Genomic DNA, 22,722 nt, shown 5'->3' with positions numbered 1-22,722 from the left:
CACCCAGGACGGGACGCCAGTCCGCCGCAAGGCACCCCAAGCGGGACTTGAACCCCAGACCCACCGGAGAGCAGGACTGCGGTCCAACCCACTGCGCCACCGCACCCCCTTCCCTTACAGGAAACATTTACATTTATTCGTTTAACAAACACCTTTCTCCAAAGCCGCATACAATGATGACTGTTTTATTTAGATGACACCTTTAGCTAAGGTGACTTGCAGCACTAGATATGTATAAACATAACTGTAAAATAAACTGCAAAAATTAAAGTCCAGTAAAGGTTAATGTCACGCCCCCCACGGCTACGCAACAGGGAACACCTGCTTCAAATTAGCAAGCACAAGCTTAAAAAGGGGCTGCGGAACACAGCCTGATGTGGAACTTTGTTCAGCCTTATTGATCACTTGCGCGCCTAGTCTTGCTCCTGGATCCTTGCCCTTGCCCTTGCCCTTGCCCTTGCCCTTGCCCTTGCCCTTGCCCTTGCCCTTGCCCTTGTCCTCACCTTGCTCCACGCTCCTTGCCCTGCTCCTCATTTCTGACTCACTAGTTTGCCTGATCACTCGCTGTTTCTTGGATTACGGTTCTTGGATTTGCCCCTTTGGATTCTGTTTGTACATCGGTGACCCTTTGCCTGTTCCCTGACAATGTCTACTGAACCGCCCCTTGACCAAGCTTCCTGTGCCCCGCACTTGGGTCCGACGCAACCCCGCCGGGGGGAATAGCATGACAGTTAAAATTTTTAGTAATATTTAGCAAAGTGTGAGTACTCAATGTATGGATGCAATTATTTTTTGTTCTTGTTTTTGTGTACTTTCACATAATCCAAGATCAGATGTGGACTACGGTGCGCACGCACACAGAGTCTGAAACCGCTTGTTCCGAGCAGGGTCGCGGCAAACCGGGGCCTAACCCGGCAACACCGAGCACAAGGCTGAAGGGGGAGGGGACACACCCGGGATGGGACACCAGTCCATCGCAAGGCACCCCGAGCAGGACTCGAGCCCCAGACCCACCACCAGAGAGCAGGCCCTGGCCAAACCTGCTGCGCCACTGCACCCTCTTATGCTTCTACAGTAATACTGAAATATTTTTTCTTGGCACAATGTATTTTTTCACTCTAAATATATAGATTGTGTGTAAAAATAGAAATTCAAAAGTTTTTTTTTTTTCTCACCCTCAGGAGGATACAAAAGTGCACAGTGCAGAGAGGTAATTGTAGCGCGCTGTATGTCACACTCCCTGACAATAGGGGGCAGTGTGACACGTTTTCACCGCGATGCGCCGCACGAAACTAAAGAAGAAGAAGCCTGATTCCAAAGTCTCGTATCCCTTTAAATGGTTTAAGGTTAGTAGCGATGGGTGTGTTCAATTCGCCGGTATTTTTCTTCAAGGATTGTGTTATATGACAGTTTTTAAGATATGACAGATAAGTGTCTGTTTTATACAGAGTTTATCGTGTGGATTTTGGTTTAAAGCACGTGGAACTGTATTCCGACTAACACACGACACAGAGGCTCATCCTGATCCTGTTGCATAACGCGGAAGAATGTTTCCGGATTATCCACCATCGACACAATCCGGCTCGATAAAATTGGAGAGAACGTTTGCTTTTCCAGTCAAAACACGTCCTAATAAAGTGACGTGATGATTGTGTTTCCAGATGAACCGTTTTGATTGTGTGACACTTGCCCTCCCTGAGTGTGAAAGCAGCCTGTTAACTGCAGTTCCACACACTCAACTCACTGACCTTTTCTCACACTAGTTAAGGCGGTTCCTGAAGCATCCTTCTAGGGAGCAGTTCCTCTGGGAGCGGCCAGTTGCACAGAGCAGTGTTTAATGCCGTAAACAGTGGAAGAAAGACAATTAACAATGATTACACTAATGAGGTCATGAGGTCACGGCGGGATTCTTCTAGACTGAAAATGTTTGTCTAGACCCTAACTTGTCCTGCGCGCTTTTCCAGCCGGCGCCATGGCGAGCACGGCGAGGTCTCCGAAAGAAGAGCTGGTCGCTCGGTTCCTCGACCGCGCTGCTAGAGGGGACGCGGCGCAGGTTTCCGCCATGGTGGCCCTCTCCAGCTTCCTGCTGAACGAGAGAGGGAAGAACGGCTGGACGGCGCTGATGCTGAGCGCCAGAAACGGCCACTTCGATGTGGTGAACACCCTGCTTTCCGAAGGGTGAATATGCACGTGCGCTTTCTTCAGGGGTCGGGGGTGTGGTGGTGCAGCGGATTTGGTCTGTGCCTGCTCTCTGGTGGGTCTGGGGTTCGAGTCCCGCTTGGGGTGCCTTGTGATGGACTGGCGTCCCGTCCTGGGTGTGTCCCCTCCCCCTCCGACCCCAAAACCGTTAGTTTTGTCAGTACGTGAGTAACAGGTGGAGGTGCAGTGCATGTGTTACTCTTAAAGAAATCAGGTAAGAAATGGGTCTCAGATTAAGCCCCTGTCTCACTGATTTCCATTTAGAAGGAAAGTCCGGTCATGATGACTTAGGGCTGTCATTTTGCAGTAGTCGTTAACATTCATGATCATATTTTTGCCTGTTACATCAGGCAGTAAGCCAAAAAATGTTTTAATCCAAAGCCAATAGTAATACTAAGTTTTCTTTCTCTCTCTTTCTTACTGTGACAAAGTTGTGACAAAATGCTAGTGAATAAATCTGGTCAAACATCCTACGATATTGCCAAATTCTGGGGACATAAACATATTGCCAGCTTGCTGGCGAACGGTAAAAGTGGAGACGGCCATCGTTTTCTGACCGGCAAAGACGTGGAGGGGCATGAAAATTACTTCAGCCGGGAATATCTCGACAGAAGGTGCGAGAAGAGGACTGACAGCAGGTGGCTGAAAGGGAAACAGTCTTCGCCGAACACAGTGTACCTCCTCTTCTTTAACCTGAATCCCTTCGTCATGTCCCAACCAGAGGAGCTGAGCGCAGGTGTTCCCGCCATCCGACTGTGCAGGCTCAGGTGGGATTCTGTGGAGGAACTGCTCGCAGACCCAGGAACCACACTCATATTCCTGGGGGTGGAAAAACAGACAAAGCCCCTGTCGGAGTCCTCCCCAGAAGACGAGGATGGACTCGCTGCTTGGTTTGCTCTCGGTGTGGATAAATGTCCTACTGAGCATCTCAAACTCCAACATTCTAATGGTTTCTTTCTCAAATCGCCAAGGCCGGGGCTCTTGCAACTGAGCGAGAATGAAGCTGGTAAGTGTAACGGTTGTTACCACGGGAAAAAAACCACACACAGAAATGACCGTCACTTGAAAGCAGCCTATTTGAACAGGAACGATCAATAGTGACCCGTAGAGCTTTTTTTGTAGGGGTTATTGCTCAAGCAAGATCTGTCTTGGCCTGGCACAGTCGATACAGTTTTTGTCCAACATGTGGAAGCAAAACAATTGTAGAAGAGGCCGGATACAAGAGAACTTGTCTGAAAGAAGGCTGCCCAAGCCTCAGTGGCATCCACAACACTTCTTACCCTCGAGTAGGTAAGAGCATATAAACATATATGAAGTTTGTTCTGAGAATTTCAGTCTGTTTATTATAATGTTCCAAACCAGGGATTCTGTGGTTTGACCGGTCTGTATGTGGCTAGTTGTGGATCCAGTCTTAGATTTCCATTGTGTCACCCATAATGCGGCGCAGCCCCATGACAGCCTGCTCAACCTGCGGTTCTTGTGTTCACGTACAGGTTGGGGCTGGTGAAAGTGATAATGTCTGTCTCCATGTAGATCCAGTGGTGATAATGCTTGTGATTCACCCTGACGGCAACCAGTGCTTGTTGGGAAGGAAAAAGACATTCCCAGTCGGAATGTTCTCCTGCCTCGCTGGGTTCATTGAACCAGGTGTGCCCAGACCTCACCATCCCAAGCAAACCGTTCATCTCCTTGTATTTTTGCTCTGTTGCCGCGGGTGACGTGTTTTTCGCTTGTGTCCAGGTGAGACTATAGAAGAGGCAGTGAGGCGGGAGGTGGAGGAGGAAAGTGGAGTAAAAGTCGGGCCTGTCCAGTATGTGTCCTCTCAGCCGTGGCCCATGCCTTCTTCACTGATGATTGGGTGCCTGGCAGTCGCCGTTTCAACCGAAATTAAAGTGGACGAAAACGAAATTGAAGACGCACGGTGGTTCACCCGGCAACAGGTACAGAACGCAAAGGACCTGTTTGTAAATGTGCTTAAGAAAGTAATATATACAGTATAACTTTGGAAAAAGTACTCTAGGAGTTTCATGCTAGTCAAGCATTTAGGTTTTTAGAATTTTTAAAAAAAAAAAAAAAATCATAATGCATTTACTAATTTCATCTTTGTTTTGTAGGTCCTGGATACTCTTCTGAAAGGCGACCACAAAGTGTTCACCGTGCCACCAAGACAAACGATAGCGCATCAGTTAGTGAAACACTGGATTGGTGTCAATGCCAACCTGTAAAGGCAGCAACGACTGTGGGTTTTGGAAACAAGGCGCACTGAGTTATTACAATTGCAATAGTATGCAAAGCATAGTTAGATTCACATCTGACAATTTTGGCCAGAACATGAAATGGATAAAACAAGAACTGTAGTGTAATTGATATCCCCTTATTAAATATTTAAGTGATATCACTTGTTATCTATTATCTCTTTACTTTTGTATGCTCACTTATGTTGGGCACAACTGGATAAAGGACAAGGATTATAACCTGTGGGCCCAAGAGGGACTCTGCTGAAAACCTTGGAAAAAGGTGTTACTAGAATAAATAAGCTAAAGGAAATATGTCTACGTGTTTGTCATTTCGTGTGCTAGTGAATGTCCAGCAACAAAATAACAACCAAACACTGAATGTTTTGGGCTCGAAAGTGCTGGCAGTTACAAAATGCAGTGCATGCAGTACCTCAATGGACCTCTAGAGGTCATCCACCGGTCAAGGAGTAACTATCCTTTTGCAACAAGGGTCTCGGATACAGATATGCGCAGAAAAAGTGAATTTTACAATTAAATGACGTTTATGGAGGCTATTAGTATCATTAGAAATAATGGAAAGCATCATTAACTGAAGCTAATTTTCCTTTGTTACTCTGTAACTATGGGGGTGCAGTGGGTTTGGCCCGTGCCTGCTCTGTGGTGTGTCTGGGGTTCGAGTCCTACTTGGGGTGCCTTGCAATGGACTGGCGTCCTGTCCTTGGTGTGTCCCCTCCTCATCCAGCCTTGCGCCCTGTGGTGCCGAGTTAGGCTCCGGTTCGCTGCAACCCTGCTTTGGACAAACGATTGACGTGTGTGTGTGTGCGTGCGCGCGTGTACTCTCTAACCATCATTCATCATACCCAATTGCTTCAGATTCTCTAAGTGGCTTAACTAGCTCCTTTTAATATTTTAAATATTCTACAAATGTTAAATATTAAAATTTTCCATTATTTAGCTCCATATTCATACAAAAATGTAAATGTAAACTAGATATTTTAATGACACTGGAAATGAGCTGCACTGAAATACACTGTAAACCCATATCACTTGTACAAATAACAAACATGTAAACAAGAAACCAAGTAAATTCACATATTTTCTCATTTAATAGCACCATAACATGTAAAATCAGTTAGTTACACTGTCAGTGCAGAGTATATTGTGTCATTTAAAAGTACATATTTCTATGTTTTATAAATATCAAACAGTTAAAACAAATGAAAAAAACTTATGGCAGCCTGGTAATAAAGAAATATGGAATGTTAAACTACTATAAACTACAGCTGAGACCTGAAGGGGAAACAAGTCCTTGAAAATAGTGTTTTGTTAGACAAGGTCTTTAGTAAATTTTATTACTGTCCAGATGGCTGCAAAATGGTCTGTTCTGAGATCTATGAAAAAGAATCTGCTAAATGAATAAATGTAAATGTCTGAATTAAATTACATGTTTTACAGTAATGCAGCAGTCCAAATTAAAATATGCAGGAAATCATCATCAGTTACATTACAATCAAAGTCAACATACTGTACTGTAAAATCTAAAACTCCACAATTCATGGCTACAACCCTTCAGTGCAGTGGTATCCTTAATTTTATTTTGACCTACTGTAACCAAGTCTCAGGATTTCAAAATTAATTGTTAAATATAAAAACAGGACAAATGTGTGATCATGCAAAAATTACTTGATGTACTGAAACTATTTTAAAGCTAAAAATATTGAATACATGTAAAATGTAAATGTAAAAAAAAAAATACAAGACCACTATCAAATAGTTGAAACTATCATAACAAATGATTCCAAGAAAGAAAAACTATAGCCTTAAGTATTTCCATATAATGTTTTGATTTTACATTAGGAATCTACATTTAGATTTTATTCCGCAGTATGAGTAATTCCAAATTGTGAAAGTACTCTGTAAAGATGAAGCAGAGCTTCTGTAGTGTGATTTTGTGAATATTTCAGCAGTACTGTCAGAAATTCACAACTCATTTGCAGACTTATCTGAACATTTTTCTAAAACCTAATTTACAGAAAACAGAAAAAAATAAACTGTATGTGCAAATTACTAAGTCAAAATTTTTCAGCATCCCAGGCCTGTTTCATGCAAAATTTCTCTGTAAAAGCCATTTCATACACTCAGATGCACGTGCATAATCACACTGCTGCACAGCATTATGTAAATTAAGTGGGCCACACTCTAATATGCAACAGAGCCCTCAGAATTAAAATTAACGTAATGAAAAACAGAGGGGATAAAAGTTAATAAGTACTAGAGTACCGCAGTAGCCTTTCAGAATACAAAAAGGAATGAACAGGTCACATTACTGTCCAGACAAACCTAAAAAAAAACATCCTTGGTTTTTTAAGATCAGCATTGAAAGACACAAAATGTCAAAAGCATGTTTTACACATCTATAAATACAAACACACATTTCACACTCAAATATTGCCAATCCCTTTTCGAATAATGTTTTTCATGAATATGCTAATTATACAAGGGCAACATTGGGGATGTAGGGATATATTAAATCCCTACCCCTCTATGTTCAGAAATCAAAGAGGCAGAAATTATGATGGGGATTAATTCTGTAGATGCAGCCGCTGTAACCCCTAAGCATTCTCCAACTCCACAAATCCCCTTCAATAACAAAACATCCTGACTTGTTTTCAGACAGAGCCTACATTCACCCAGTCAGATGCTTAAAGAGGCTATTACTTAAACAGGAATTAAACTGGAACTTTCAAATGTGAGCCACTTAAATTAAAAACTAGACATAAAATTAAAAGAAAAAATAGAAACAGATTTGGGGAAACTATTTTATGCAGCTGTAATTAAAATGACATGCAAAAAGTAAAGGGAACAAAATTAAGACAAAGCATTACTTAAATTATTGCTCACAAAGAACGATGATTAATTTGTCATCTAATGGCATAGGCTTGTTCAAATTTTGTTTTACTGAAACACTCACGAACCAGTGTCATTTTAATTAAAAATGAGTCATTTCAGTTCACAGAGTTGCCATGGGAAGATCAGCATAACGCATAACAGCTAAAAGGAACCATTTTAAGAATCGCTGAGAGAGAGCTGGGATGGGACAGGACACCTCTCCTCATGTCATGCTGATCTTGATCTTGTGCTCTCCTCGCAGTGTCAGGTGCTGCAGTTTCTTCTGTAACACCTCCGTGTCTGTTTGCTCCTTGCTGCTCATTCTGTCCAAGTTGAGCTGGTCCAAAGACCTCGAGTGCGTCCTCTTCCCGTTCAGAAGACAGAGCGGGAGAGGTCCTTGCAAGGGCACCAGCGAAGGCGGCCTGAGGCAGCCGTCCCCTATGCTTGGCATCCGCCTCCGCCGGCGCCCATTGGCCGCTGGGATCTCGTACGGCTGATAGCAGCGATTCCTGGTCCTGTGAACACGAAATGCATGGCGAGGAGGTGCTGAATCCGACGGCCTGGCACCCAGGCTCATCCGGGCCTCGTCGGCGCTCTGCTCCGAGCTCGAGCACCTGTGGGCTGCTTTCAGGAGCTCCTCCCCCGTGGTGAAGCCCACCAGGTAATGGGGGTCCATGCAGAGGATGTGGTAGCCAGACACGGTGCTCCTGATGGGGGAACACGGCGTGCTGGAACAGCGGGGTCTGTCCGCCTCGCTCGCCACGGCGTTCCCCCCACCGGGGAGGATGGAAACGGCGCTCCTGGCTGCCCCGCCGATGTCCGACTCCACCTTTACAGACATAATCTGAATGAAACAGACATGGAAAGCAAACTAAGCCGCTTAGGTTGACCGAAAACATTCATTTAAGCCCATATAGCACAGGGATCATGCTTCAGTGTCTCATTTCTGCTCTTTGCTGCAGGAAGATTATTACTACAACCAAGCAGATTAGAGCACTTTTTGCCTCAAAGACTAAAAACATGCAGTTTGAGGTGCATTTTTCTGTAGTCTGTCTAAGCTACGTATTTTATTATTCATCCAAATGGAGACTAACTTGTCTTGTTTTAAACTGCAGAGAAGCAGGAAGAAAAAAAGCACGATATGGTAGAGATGGAAATAGGTGAAATGAATGAACTGAGGTCACCATAATAAAATAAGACATGGGAGTGCGTGCAAGCAGCTAGCTAATAATTCAGTGAAAAATGTATACAGTGAGTGAGTAGTTAACATGAAGTTACAAGATAATTAATTCAGCAGCAGGTTATCACGTCAGATTCGAAAATGTCGACGGATACTGATGTCACTCAGTGCAGAATGCATCTCAGAAGGCTTTTAAACTGGAGAACAATTTTACGATCCTATGAAGACGGCGGGTTTTATGTCAATAAATTCGAAAATGTATTATTTGCAAACCTGACACAAAGGCGAAGATCCCCTCCGCTCCGCTCCGCTCCTCAGCTGCGGACCGATTGTACCAGAAACTCCTCTGTAAGCTTCACCCGTAGTAACGGCGATCAGGTGGGCGTCACGTGACACGTACCGTCCAATACCGTGTCGGCTGCGCACCAGTAACCGGGTGGCCAGAATCGCCGCGCGATTGAGAGATGGAGGAGGTCTCGCGCCGTGACCGAGTGATGTCGTAGAAGACCAATAAAGCACAGTGCTCGCGTCTTTAATTGAACACGGTTATTAATATTTTAATGTTTGTTTTGTTTTGTTGATTATTCATTGAATGATCTTGTTTTTCGAGTATTGGACTCTTGGAGTTGTGTGTTGGTTGTGGTTGTTTATTTGCAAATGTTAATTGTGTATTTTGTTTGTACACCCTTATTTTTTAATTGGCGTTAATAAAGGAATTTAAAAGAAAACCTTGAAAATATTTGGCGACAGGAAATTGAGATATTTATTAAGTGGAACATTTTCGAGTTTATTGCCATGAATTAAAACCGAGTCGAAGGCTTACGTTTGCCTATTCAGTATTCTTTCGAGGCCGGACTTTCACGAAACAGCACTGTTTCACAGATGAATCAAAGCAATATTTAAAATGAACCAAATACATACTATTATTAATATAAACTCACTTTGCAGATCTATTATTCAGCGACCCTTATGTCTTAGTAAAATAAGCAAGATCTGGCAACCTTGGCTTCTCCTCGTCTGGCTGCAGCAACAAGCCAAGGGGAATATGAGGTCAAAGTGTCGGAACCATAAATTGTGTCACATAAAAATTTAATTAATTGGTGCTTATGCGTTATAAAAAATACCAGCCCCCGAAAAGCATTGCTGTTTTACTGTTTAGTACATCCAGTAATGCAGTGAGCGTTGAAAGTTTTAATATTGTTATTAGAAGGATATGTTATTATGTATCCGTAGAGAGTGGAATAAAACATATACTGTGTTTGCAGGCCTTGATAAATGGAGTTTTCCTCACCTGCTGTATAGAAAGGGCTCCCAGGATGAATTTCTGGAGGAAACTGCCCCATAACTGCTATCGTGGCAGCAGGCAGCAATGGCCTTGGAACCCTGGAGATGGTTGTGATGTCAGTTCTGTTCAGACCACTAATCCCTTTATGTTTTTACAACAGCTGTTAGGCTAAATCCACATAATGTAATTGCTGTGGGAGTAATTTCATTTGTATCTATAAAATTTAATTCAAAGAACAGTCACAGCAAGTGGGGGGGGGGGCGCAGGGGCGTGGTGGCACAGCAGGTTTGGATGGGTTCTGCTCTCTGGTGGGTCTGGGGTTTGAGTCCCACTTGGGGTGCTTTGCGATGGACTGGCGTCCCATCCTGGGTGTGTTAGGCTCTGGCTCCCTGTGACCCCATATGGGACAAGCGGTTCAGGCAGTGTGTGTGTGTGTGTCACAGCAAGTGCTGTCATGGTGCAATTTTTTGTAAAAGGAGTACTGAGTACTGTCCACAAAAGGCCCAGAAAACTTTATGCTATTTTCATGCTAATTTCACATGTGGCACCAAAGATGAGTACGGTGTGGAAACATTGAGAGCCGACGATGGGATCCACGCAATACAACTGCGTGTCTGCTGCAGCTTTTGTCTGTGCAAATTGTTACACTTTGGGCTCCTGTTGTGACCCCAGGCGTCTAGGGCGTAACAGTTTTACAAAACCATGGATGCTTAAATAATTCCATATGACCACACTGTAATATAATTCACCTCATAAATATAATAATCACAAATATCACGTCTATATAAAAGTGTTAATTATAGAGTAAAAAACCTCACATTTACTTTACAGCATCCAGGTGTGCTGTTACAGTTGGATACTAAATACAGAACCAAAGTCAAAGAAAGAGTTTAAGATGTTGCAATAAATTAAATGAATTTTATTAGTCCATAAATACTGAGTAAATACACACACACACACACACATTTTCTGAACTGCTTGTTCCATCGGGGGTCGCAGGGAACTGGAGCCTACCTGGCAACACAGGGTGCAAGGCCAGAGGGGGAGGGGACACACCCAGGATGGGACGCCAGTCCGCCGCAAGGCACCCCAAGCGGGACTCGAACCCCAGACCCACTGGAGAGCAGGACCTGGTCCAACCCACTGCGCCACCGCGCCCCCCGTAGTGAGTAAATATTTTTTTCAATTCTCTTCTAAAAACAAAGATATACTGTAACAGTTACCGAGAAAGTAAACCGAATCTACTGTATATGAAATTAAGACAAAAAATAATTATACTGCCAGCTATCAAGGATGATGCGGGAGAGGCCTAGCGAGACTTTCCGTTGGGTAAAGATTGCTCTAGATGTAGTCATGTTGCACTGCCAGCTGGGTCTGTCCTGTGGACACAGTGATGACTGAGAGCTCCGATGGCTTGACTTGAATGTAGTAGCCATCGGAAGGCACGTGCAGAGCGGAGAGCCCTTCTAATTGCAGCAGCTTCGGTGCTATCTGTGTGGAGGAAGGGGTACGTCAATTTTCGGCAGGCGTAGTATGGTTGTGAACCCAACTCAGAATGGTGACCAAATTCTATAAATTGCTGTTGTACTCTGTTGAAACATTTTTAACTTGAAAAGCTTCATGAAATATCTATTGTAAATACTTCTTACTGCAGTCTTCGTAAATGCATGTTTACTAACCAATTAAACCCTTAAAGAATAAGTTCAGAAAGCTATTCATTATAGTCTATCTAAATAAGTAATGCATATACTAGTTATATTTTGGTAATTTTTTCAACTCAAACAATGGAGGGATTGGGAAAAAAAACCTTCAGTTTCACCACTAGCATCAAAAAGATTTTTTTTCACACCATTTCACTAGCACATAAAAATTCATAATGTGAGGCCTATAACTGGTGGATTGGCTGCAGTAAATCCAAAATACCTCATGCTGTGTCTCCAACAGCCACTTTCCAACAAGGCTTTTAGATGGGTTTGGAATCACTGGAAAGAAATTGCTCCTATATCTGCGTATAAAATGAAAAACAATAAAGTAATAAATGTCTTTTAATGTTAATGTCAAAGGTAGTCTGCATTCTTTGTCGAGTGGAGGTGACAGGTAAAATTCATCTTTATATCCAACATATCCAGTACAGAGCCATAGGGATTCAGAGCAACATCAGATACTGGCAGGGTTGGCAGAATCCAACGCTGGACTTGATAACAGGCCACAATAAAGCATTTGAGTTTCATTACTGGGCTAATTTAATTTTAAGGCCATTTTTGATTTATACTTAATTTAACATCTGTGTTTGGCCAACATAAAGCTGAAATTAAGCTGTAATTGCTAGGAGAGGTGTGCTACACTGGTGTACATGCTGACTTTGTAAATATGAAGTGCTAATCTCGATTTTCAATCATAATTACAAACTTAGAACATTTCAATCACAATTTTAAAGCACTGTCTTAGTTGACAAGTGTGACACTTACACAGTCACAGAAAGAAAGATGACTAGTGCTCCCAAGATAAGCAGGAAAGTTGGAATGGTTATGGCAAAAATGTCTTCGATATCTGAAAAGATAAATCAATGAATTACTCGAACTGTAGGTGATCTATTTTTTACTGTGCGAGTTTTGCACAGCTTTTTGGTGAAATCAGCACTTCTAAGAGAGGAGTTCATGGTCGAGCACAAGGTCTGATAGGAGCACTGTGTACACAACATGCAAAGAAAAACGAGGAATATAAAACATTTCACCATAGACAAAGGAAACATGACACCAAGAGTGAAGCCAAGAGGGAATTCAGGTTGAATTCATCAATAAATTTTTTTTTGGCCTGTAATGGACTGTAGAGAATAGCTTTTACTCTCTAAATACCTCTATCCCTACACCAAATGACACCTCCCGCTGAGAACAACAACCAAACAGGTCCCAAATTTCTAGAATACACCAACCTCTCCACCAAGCACATGATTTTCATAAAGTTTGTTCACAGAACAGACATCACCAAACTCACCAAACTGCAGAGTTTGGAACTGAATGGTACCACCGCAAGTGCCACTATTGCAGTTTTCTGCTATCACCTGAACACTGTATTTTGTGTTTGGTGTCAGATTTCTGAGGGTGAAATATTGTTCATCTGAACTGACTGGAAAGTCTGGGAAAGAGAATACACTATTAATACAAGTTTCAGGATGAAATAACTCTTTAGAAAGTTATATAACAACCAAAGGAAACTTTAGAAAAACTGGCAAAATTAAACTCTTGGATTATATCTTATGCTTTTGGTTGATTTTTTTGCATTTAAACTAAGACAGCACTTTTTTTTTTTGCATTTAAACTAAGTTATAGTGTATTTGCAGTCCAATTTTCAAAAAAAGGCTGAACCAAATTGCAGTAATGACTGCCCGTACCCTGAACATTGCCTTTGCGGTTGAGTTTCATTGTGATTCTGGGCAAACTGTTGTCTCGAACATTCGGCTCCTTCTTCTGCAAAGTGGCTGTGTTCTTGGTCACACTGGCCAAATCCCATGTTCCAATGTCCCCAAGTGCTGAGAAAACACAGACAGAATTAGGAGCCCAGTACCAGTACAGAATCTTCGGAGCTCCAGGTATCGACAGCATCCTTACCGCCATCCTCCAGGGTGGCCTGGATTGATTTCGGAGGGCCACAGATACTTTTGTAAATGGGATAAACACTGATGTTGAACCTTGAGTTTGGCTGAAGTTTGCCTGGAATGGACCGGGTAAAGTTTTGCGTTATATTATCACTTATGATATTTGCTCATAACTGCAGTCACTACTGTTGGAGTATATAATGATAATGGATTATTATTTTCAAGCTTTTCGGTTACCTTGCAAGGCAACGGTGTCGGTGGTGCTGTTAGCTCGCAGCCACTGGCTGGTTGCAGGTTTTCCATCCACAGCCCACTCGATGGCGAACTCACTGATTAGCTCTTTTGCGTTCCCGGCATCCCACTGGACCCACATGTTGTTGCCCTGAGAACTCGCCCAGATCCCTCTGACAGACGGCACAGCTGCCAATGGACATTTCTGCGGCTTACTTACTGCACGGTACGCTCGATCAAACAGATTCATATATCAAAAGTTAAAGGCGGGATATTCAATAAACAAACACTCCATTATACAGTCCTGCCCAAAGTGACTTAGAAAAATATATTTGGTACAGTTTTTCATAAAAAAAATCACACCTATTACACAAGTCTGAGGTCAAAATTTCAAGAGAAAACCACAGGATGATTATCAGCTATTTTGTGCCTTGGACTAACTTTCTTTTTTGTACAAATGGCTGAAGTTACACTGCGTGCTTCTGCACGGAAAAGATTGCACCATATATTTCTTGGCGCTGCAACTGCAAACAAACCAAATAGGTGTCGCAAAAACATGTGCTGCAGTCCTGATCAACGGCGTTCAGGCAACTTAGGAGCAAAGTACACGTCTCACAACTGCTTCGTGGACATGAAAACAGACTCTTCTCTGCCGAAACATATTTCTGTTGACATATTCATGTGCATATGCACAACCACATCTCGTTCTGAACGCAAGCTCACCAGAGTTCAGATGAGATCGGTGTTCGGTATCAGAAGTCACATTAATAAGGCGAAAGGGAGAGTCTCCAACCGTGTTATAAGCCGTTACCCAGACTTCGTATTCGTCCTCCGTCAGCACAATGTTGGCTTTCAGATTGGTGGTGTTAAATGTTCTGGACAGAGACTGGTTGGCACGAGATTTGTAGTGCACCGTATAACCAAGGATAGGCCCACGAAAATCTTCATCTTCTAAAGCCTGGAAAATTAACAAGTGCACAACATCACTATGATGTCAATCCACTGAACAGCAGCACAAGACTTTCCAAGCACTCCTGTTCGTTCTAGACACCGCGCTGATGATATAGTGAGGCAACATCACCTTCCACAGGAGTGTCAGTCTGCGATGTCCTTCCACACGCTGACACACGTCCAGTAGCTTCGTGGGGGCTGAGTAAAAGGTAACACCCATTACAAACGTTCCAGTTTCTCGTGCCTGACAGTCCCAAGGCTTCTATAGGCACCATCATTTGAGGCACCACCTGATTTGACTTTTAACTGAAGTCCAAACTAACTGGACAGGATTGCACTTCTAACTGCATCTGTATCTAACCAATCGCATGTGTGCATCTATGTCTCTATTTCTCTTAATGTAACGCACAAATTATAATTCCTCTGAGATGTGCATCGTTTGGAGAAAAGCGTCTGCTAAATGAATAAATGTAAATGTAAAGGTAACTGCTCCATGCCTGTTTTATTTTTTTTAATGATTTTACCTGTCCTGACATGATTTGGATTTTTCCAAGAACTGTTCAGGTATCATATTTTCCCACATCAGCGATACTATAAAATTGACATTTATTATTTTTGGCTATACATGATTCAAAATGTAACCCGTTAGTGACTTGACTGTTTTGATTCCTCATTGATCAAACAACCAAATGACTGATTAATCTAAATAGCTTCATAACTCAGTGTGATAAGGAAGCAAATAAGGATTGAATACTGCAGAATTCAGTACAATATTTTTTCTTTACCTGTCAGTAATAATAGCCAAATAATCCATTCTGATACTAGTCAACTCCATTAATGGTTTTATATCGATATGAGTACAAGAACTAAAATGAGTGCAAGTGTGTTGATGCGGATTGGTGCCCTGTTAAGAGCACAACGTATCGCTATTATTACTACTAATGTTGTTATTTAAATAGCTGATTCTTTTTCAAAGTGTATTACAATAGAACATAATCATCGTCACAGTGATTTACCCGACCATAGGGCAAGGTATTTTTTCTGGAGCATCTCAGGGTAAGTAATCAGTCGAGGGTACTACAGCAGATCCGACACGTCATATTTGACTCTGGGACCTTTTACATTACAAAGCAGTAGCCATAACGGCCCTTTGCTTCCCGTTGCTCCCAAATTACTGTTGAAAATACTGTTCTCATTACTGTCTCAACTTGAGCTGAACCAGACCACCGGAGTCAACGTGTGCTTGCATAATCCAAAAAAAACGTAATAAAGTTTACAACAGAAAATCCGTGTTGCAATTCAATGCAAAAAGGGAAGTCTCTCCCTCGATCTTTTCACATTCTGTACTTCCCCGTAAAAGTCTGAAATCGACACCAGTAAAACATGCAAGTAGCTTTATGTTTCAGGCTCGGCTTTTGACAGTATGATGAGCTTCTGGATTTATACAATAAGCTTATACTTGTTTGTAACATTGTAGAACATTCAAATTATTTGTACAAATATATATTTATACAGGGGAAGCCCGAACTGTATAAAATTGTTACAAAACACATCGACAAAATGAAGCTTTCCCTCTTCAAAGGGCTCTGAAAACAGTGTAAAACACTACAATTCAGAAACTGGGCAAAGTAAGGCTTGTGAATAAAAATGACATGAATAAAGTCCATATTTTTTTCCGACAAGAGAAAAGGGGCATTGTAACTGTTTGCTCTGCTATAAAAAACTTTGAACAAGTAGAAAAAGTAACATATTACCTCCTGCAGTACCATTTGTTGTTGGTAAGGTTATTCTGCAAGTACCATAGTACAATACCTTCCCTGAAAGTACAGTAACTCCATTCCACAAAACTGACTACCAGTGGAAAAAAGTTCAGAGACACTGTTTGTTCTTTGCAAAATATAGTTCTTCTCACTACACTAGTCTATAAGTCTCTCTCACACACACACACACACACACACACACACACACACACACACACGCGCACACAATGTCTACAACCACTTGTTCCGACTGGGGTCGCGGAAAACCGGAGCTTAACCCGGCAACACAGGGCACAAGGCTGGAGGGGGAGGGGACACACCCAGGACGGGACGCCAGTCCACCACAAGGCATCCCAAGCAGGACTCGAACCCCAGACCCACCTCTAAAAGTCTGTAAATAGCTAAAATTTAATTACAATTACCACGCAATTTCTGCTTGAGTAGACTAAAACACTTGCAATAACGGTCCTAAAAGTCACTGCAATGACAATTACAATACCCTGTTACAATCCGTGACCCTACTTCCAGACTCCTACCTCACCTTAAACTTAGGAAGTCAGAAAGAAAGCTAAACTTTCTTCTGGCCAACACAATGGTAAACCTGAGTGGCGGAAATGTGGTGGCGGTGACTGCCAGTGATGTGTCTGGACTGCGACAATATCCTTCCCCCCATACTCACGGTTCTCCGGTGTCTTCGTCACAACCTCACTGCTGCGGTCACTCCAGTAGGTATAATCAGCTGCTTTACAGGCAACTGCTACGCTGTACTCGCTGAACGGCTGCAGGCCATTAATGGTGTACACACCATTCCCACTGGTGCCGTTCACATCGACCTTTCAGATGAAGAGAAACAGTGGCACACTTCAACAAAAGTAGTTGTTAATTGTAAACAATAACACACAGACACAGAGTCTGAAACCACTTGTCCCAAGCAGGGTCGCGGCGAGCCAGAGCTTAACCCGACAACACAGAGGGGGCGGGGACGCACCCAGGACGGGATGCCAGTCCATTGCAAGGTACCCCAAGCAGGACTCGAACCCCAGACCCACTGGAGAGCAGAACCCGTCCAAACCCGCTGCACCACCACGCCCCCATTGAACAATAACACATTGCAAATAACTTAATTACAAGTGAAAACAAATCCAAAGACATTTGCCATTTTAAAATGTGAATTCAGAAATGAATTCCATGCTTTAGAGGCCTTAAATTATATAATGGTCTATTGCATCTGTGAAGTAACTGTCAGAAGATTAAATAATGCATTCAAATCTGAAATGTTATTTCCAGAAAAAAAACTGAAAGGGTATTATGTCTGAAGTGCCCAATTATCTAATCACGACTTTTTCACTGTCTCATACACACCTTCTCTTATATAGTCGCAGTCATTTAGGGCCATCAGTTTACCTCAACACAATGTCTTTGGACTGTGGAAGAAGCCCGAATGAGGGTATGGAGAACAGAACCCCGCAGAGTCCTTGACTGAGGGCTATAACCCTGTAACTGTGAGAGGACGGGGCTTCTCACTGCGCTGCAGTGCTGCTCATTCTTGCTAAATGGGCTTTTATATGTTACAATTCTATATTTATTCCAGGGAACTGAAACTAACACTCCACAAATCAATCAGTTAAATTTTATGTATGTTTAATGTCCCATGACATATACAAATAAATTATATGTGTACAACATGTCACGAGCAAATCTGGACAAAGTCAGTAAGCAATAGATTTTTCAGAACGAGTTTATAAAAAACTATGCTTTGTACCTTAGTAGGTAGCCTTAACATTATTGATGTTATTAATATTACATAATATTAAAAAACAAACACTGTATTATATTTGGGGTGCGGTGGTGCAGTGGGTTGGACCACAGTCCTGCTCTCTGGTGGGTCTGGGGTTCAAGTCCCGCTTGGGGTGCCTTGCGGCGGACTGGCGTCCCGTCCTGGGTGTGTCCCCTTCCCCCTCTGGCCTTACGCCCTGTGTTGCCGGGTAGGCTCCGGTTCCCCGTGACCCCGTAAGGGACAAGCGGTTCTGAAAGTGTGTGTGTGTGTGTGTGTGAAATTGGTTTGACTCAATGCATTTTTATAACCAGACGGTATTGTGATTATCAAAGGTACAGAAGCCATATTTGGAGTGTTTGGTTTTTGGATTTGATTTTACCATGAAAATTCCATGCTCCCATTAGGCAGAGCTGAATACTTTTTAGCTGTTTTGCATCACAGAACTGTTTCATAATTTAGAGCCAGAATTCATAATATATTGGCACAATTAAAACAGTATAACAGATGGATGATGGATTCTCTGATGGATGATCTATTGACTAATACAATACACAGAAGAAATACCTTTACCTTTGACCACTGGTGGCTGGAGGTAGACCTATAATGAACTTCACATTGTTGTTGTTTAATAGTCCAATCTGTATTATCCATGTTGATGCTCCACTTCACATGCAATGATGTATTTTTTGCATGTATTGATGTGATTGTTGGGCTCGGGGTTTTGACTAGAAGAACCAAAACAAAATATGGTTATCCGAAAACTGAAAGTTATAATCTTTATAATATACAGAAGTTAAAATTCACAATTTTAGATGGGTCAGATAGTTCAGTTAAGCAGAAATGATTCCAAGGGAAAGATTTCTATTACATTTTAGGCCTAGTTTTAATAATAATAATTGGTAACCATTACCTATTGTTTCGATGAGCACAAAGAAATGTGAAGACAACAGCTTGATCTTGTTCATGTTGTCCCTTCCTATAATTGTCACATTAAATCGTCCCAGTGGACCAAAAATGCTCGGGCAGGAGTAGAGGATATTTCTAAAAAGAATTATATTTTAACATACTTGAACTTCATCATCTTTGTTTAAAATACAGTATTCACGTTGAAAAATCTTTGTGCTTGAAAATAATACAATGCCGTTATTAGCATTGTATTATGCTACAGACAATGTGAAGGGTAGGTGAGGCCACAGTAACTATTAATTTCATAACTGTTTCAGCCGATATAAGCACATATACATGGATACCCACCTACTGAAAATCAAAGAGTATGTCATTTCTTCATTGTAGCTGCTAACAATGTTCCAGTTGCAGGTAATAGACTTTTCAGAAGGTGCATAAAAACACGAGAAGTTGTTCACAAAATCTGAAAACAGCAGGACAGTAAGAATGAATAGAGGAGAGGAATTCAAATAATTTTTGTAAGTGTGTTCCTGAAGACAATAAATATTTACAATTTTTTTTGTTTCCATTTTCCTACCTGGATTGATATATGGAAATCTGGGAATGCAGTTGGCTTCATCAATGACACATGCATTATCGCATATTGTCAAATCGGCAGCCTTAATTTTTAGTCCTGCAAGGATTAAACAACTTATTACTTGTCATTACATTCCTTGAATGAAACAGGATACATAACTTAATGTAACCTTGACTGATAATAACATTTAACTTCCAAAAGTGCGTATTTTCAAAAGAACGATGTGAGAAAAAATTACCTGTGTAGATGGTTCTGTTACTTTCCTTTGCACCATTTGTCAAAAAAAGTACACCTGTATTGTAATTTCAAGATATGTCATCAGAACATTACTAAATTTGCCAGATACAGTGAAATGTATTATAATTGTAACTTTTAATTCTTTTCAAAAGACACTCATGTCATTAGAAATGTATATACTGTATGTTGCCATGATCAAAAAATTAAGTCTATTAATTAATTTATCCCTAAGCAAATACCAGTCGGTACAAAAGACAATGACCCAGACTCTATTCCCTGAAATCTGAAGGAAAGCTGATGTCGGATGAGACACCATTCTGCCGCAAACAGAAAAGGCATTTCTATCAGTTTCATAGTAACTTCAACAAATTCATGTTGAACACAAAGATCAGCAAAGTCAGAGACACAACAGATCGAGCATTAAAGAAGTCAACGAATTAACACAGAAATAATTATGAAACATAGAAATACAGGTTGTACCCACCTGGACACAGCAACATTAGAAAAGTGAAAGCCCACAATGAACAGTTATGCTCCATTCTGTACACTGTGAAATACATCATCATGTCATCAGTGAGCTAAATATTGTCAAAACACGTAGAATCCATTTAGTTTTTTAATAATAGTGATTAAAATGTAATAATTAATTCAACAGGGTTGCTCTTCATTTACACCCTTACCCCCAAAGTCAAAGAGACAAAATGTGCTCAAAGCTGTGAACTCTAAAAACAGATGTAAAAATAAAAATCAGTTTTAAAACTTGGAGCTATAATCTGAAAATTCTTAAGCAGTAGATAATTTAGGAGAACTCTCAAACTGCATGTGTTTCACAAGAGCCATTACCGCAAAATATATTAAAGACAACTTACTCGTTCACAGTGTTGTAAGAACGTCCACAGTATATTATGAGGCAGTAATATATAATAGCGGTACTGAATGAGAGCCTCAAAAAGCAAAAGACAAAAACACAAGACTTCTATTGGTTTTTTAAAAAAACAACATCTTTCCCTATGTTTGTGGTTTTTACACTGGGTGTTTCTGTGTTACTGATAGTCCTTCCTTTTCCAGTGGTAGCAACGTCAGGCTATTGCAACATTCAGTTTCTGCAAAATTCTCGAAAAATGCGAATACTAGTGTCTGATAAACTAAGACTTTAAACTAACGAGACACCGGTATACTTACTGTATCACATTACAATAATAAAACATTAAAATACATTCTGTATGAGTTCTGTAACATTAAATCAATAGTTTTAAAATTAAATATATGTCACTCAAAATGTAAAAGGAGTGGGTGATCAGTGGGTGAAGAGTGGCTAATAAATTCAATTCAATTTATTTTTATAGAGCGCTCTTCTCACACAGTGACACAGAGCGCTTGAACACAGGCATACAGCAAAGAAAGAAATACATCAGACAAGGAAACAAAGAAACACAGAACTAGTCTAATACATTATCAATGCTTTTATAAAGCTATGAGTTTGCCTACTGGCCACGGAGGAAAGGAACAAAAACTCCCAACTGAAAGTCGAGGGAGAAAAAACCTCCCGGGGTCCAAATGCCAGTGGCTGCCCACCTCTCCTGGGTATTCTAGGTTAAACAATATTTCTAAATTAGTTTACAGGTAATAATGGCATTGTTGTTGTACGGTAGTTTGATTTCCCAGTTCAGCAAGGTACATCTCATCCATCATGGCGACTGGTCATCATCTTCAGTCAGCATGGGATGCTTCTGCAACAGCCAGCTGGCCTCCCAAGGTCTTATTGTAGGGAAACAATGCTCAAAAAAAGAAATTGTCAGTAATTTATAACTTAAAGAAATACATGTAATACGTTTTGACAGTGGTGGGAAAAACTGAAACGCAGTCAAGTGGGATTAAATTGCCTTAGTAAACATGCAAGTCTTTAGTCTGGATTTAAAGACTGATACAGACAGGGCATTTCTGACAGTTACTGGTAGACTATTCCACAGTTTAGGTGCTCTATAGCTAAAGGCGCGGCCTCCTACTGAGGGCTTATTGATCACAGGTACTTTAAGGTAACCTGCATCCAATGAACAAAGATATCGTCCTGGGATATCAGAATCAATAATCTCACAAAGGTAAACTGGAGCAATGCCGTGTACTGCCTCATAGGTCAAAGGTAAGATTTTACAATCAACTCTAAATGTAACCGGGAGCCAGTGCAAGGATTTAAGTCCTGGTGTTATATGGTAGTACTTCCTAGTTCTAGTGACAATTCTCGCAGCATTTTGTTCCAACTGTAACCTGCATACAGTCTGGTATGAACAACCTGGTAGTAAAGCATTGCAATAGTTCAGCCTGCTTGAAACGAAACCATGAATCAGTTTCTCAGCATCCTGCCTACATAGGAATTGCCTTAATTTAGCTATATTTCTCAACTGAAGGAAGCACAACTTAGTCAAAGCACTTACATGAGATACAAATGACAGCTTTCCATCCAACAGGACACCCAGATCTTTAACACAATCGGTACGCTTGAAGCTTATACCATTTCCGGTAAAGACTGGCGTGATTGTGTTAAGAGTTTTGGCATCACCGTCCACCACAAGTACATCTGTTTTTTTGGCATTTAGAGATAAAAATTTTTACTCATCCATGGTTTAATACACAAACACACAAACACGCACACACGCACGCACGCACATTGACTGAAGCCACTGGTCTCGAGGGAGGTCGTGGGGAGCCGGAGCCTAACCCGGTAGGGCAGGGCACAGGGGAAGGGAACACACCCAGTATGGGACGCCAGTCCATCGCAAGGCACCCGAATCGGAACTCGAACCCCAGACCCACCAGAGAGCAGGCACAGGCCAAACACACTGTGCCACTGCACCTCCCCCTAGTTTTATATTGGTAAAACAATTAGGTAAAGACACCACA

The 22,722-nt window shown here is 41.6% G+C and overlaps 3 protein-coding genes across 4 annotated transcripts; 1 reads left to right on the top strand and 2 right to left on the bottom strand.

Annotated features, from left to right (window-relative positions):
- Positions 1-1,296: 1,296 nt before the first annotated feature.
- nudt12 (nudix (nucleoside diphosphate linked moiety X)-type motif 12) lies at positions 1,297-4,737 on the top strand. Its single transcript, XM_018758501.1, has 7 exons — positions 1,297-1,346; positions 1,965-2,178; positions 2,631-3,205; positions 3,322-3,489; positions 3,733-3,846; positions 3,940-4,139; positions 4,314-4,737. Exons 2-7 carry the CDS (start codon positions 1,973-1,975, stop codon positions 4,422-4,424), a joined length of 1,374 nt encoding a protein of 457 aa, XP_018614017.1. The 5' UTR covers positions 1,297-1,346; positions 1,965-1,972; the 3' UTR covers positions 4,425-4,737.
- A 1,567-nt stretch (positions 4,738-6,304) lies between these two features.
- On the bottom strand, positions 6,305-9,991 carry LOC108938043 (UNC119-binding protein C5orf30 homolog). 2 transcript variants are annotated; one of them, XM_018758319.2, is made up of 2 exons: positions 9,797-9,991; positions 6,305-8,169 (listed from the first exon to the last, which is right to left on the bottom strand). In XM_018758319.2, the coding sequence occupies exon 2, from the start codon at positions 8,164-8,166 to the stop codon at positions 7,549-7,551; it is 618 nt and encodes a 205-aa protein (XP_018613835.1). In that variant the 5' UTR covers positions 8,167-8,169; positions 9,797-9,991; the 3' UTR covers positions 6,305-7,548. The 2 variants fall into 2 exon arrangements, with proteins under 2 accessions (XP_018613835.1, XP_018613836.1); XM_018758320.2 differs by lacking the exon at positions 9,797-9,991 and adding an exon at positions 8,779-9,043.
- A 932-nt stretch (positions 9,992-10,923) lies between these two features.
- On the bottom strand, positions 10,924-21,078 carry LOC108937990 (interleukin-31 receptor subunit alpha). Its single transcript, XM_018758255.2, has 17 exons — positions 20,694-21,078; positions 20,309-20,371; positions 19,826-19,879; positions 19,588-19,683; positions 19,359-19,473; positions 19,015-19,145; positions 18,675-18,829; positions 17,007-17,160; positions 14,698-14,765; positions 14,340-14,574; positions 13,623-13,805; positions 13,399-13,500; positions 13,182-13,319; positions 12,785-12,925; positions 12,259-12,340; positions 11,714-11,795; positions 10,924-11,281 (listed from the first exon to the last, which is right to left on the bottom strand). Coding segments are annotated over exons 1-17 (1,950 nt in total). The 5' UTR covers positions 20,695-21,078; the 3' UTR covers positions 10,924-11,131.
- Positions 21,079-22,722: the final 1,644 nt, after the last annotated feature.

This window comes from Scleropages formosus, chromosome 17, assembly GCF_900964775.1.
Source record: "Scleropages formosus chromosome 17, fSclFor1.1, whole genome shotgun sequence".
Classification (NCBI taxonomy): domain Eukaryota; kingdom Metazoa; phylum Chordata; class Actinopteri; order Osteoglossiformes; family Osteoglossidae; genus Scleropages; species Scleropages formosus.
The sequence above is the reverse complement of the archived record's forward strand: the minus strand, read 5'-3'. Positions and strand labels throughout refer to the sequence as shown.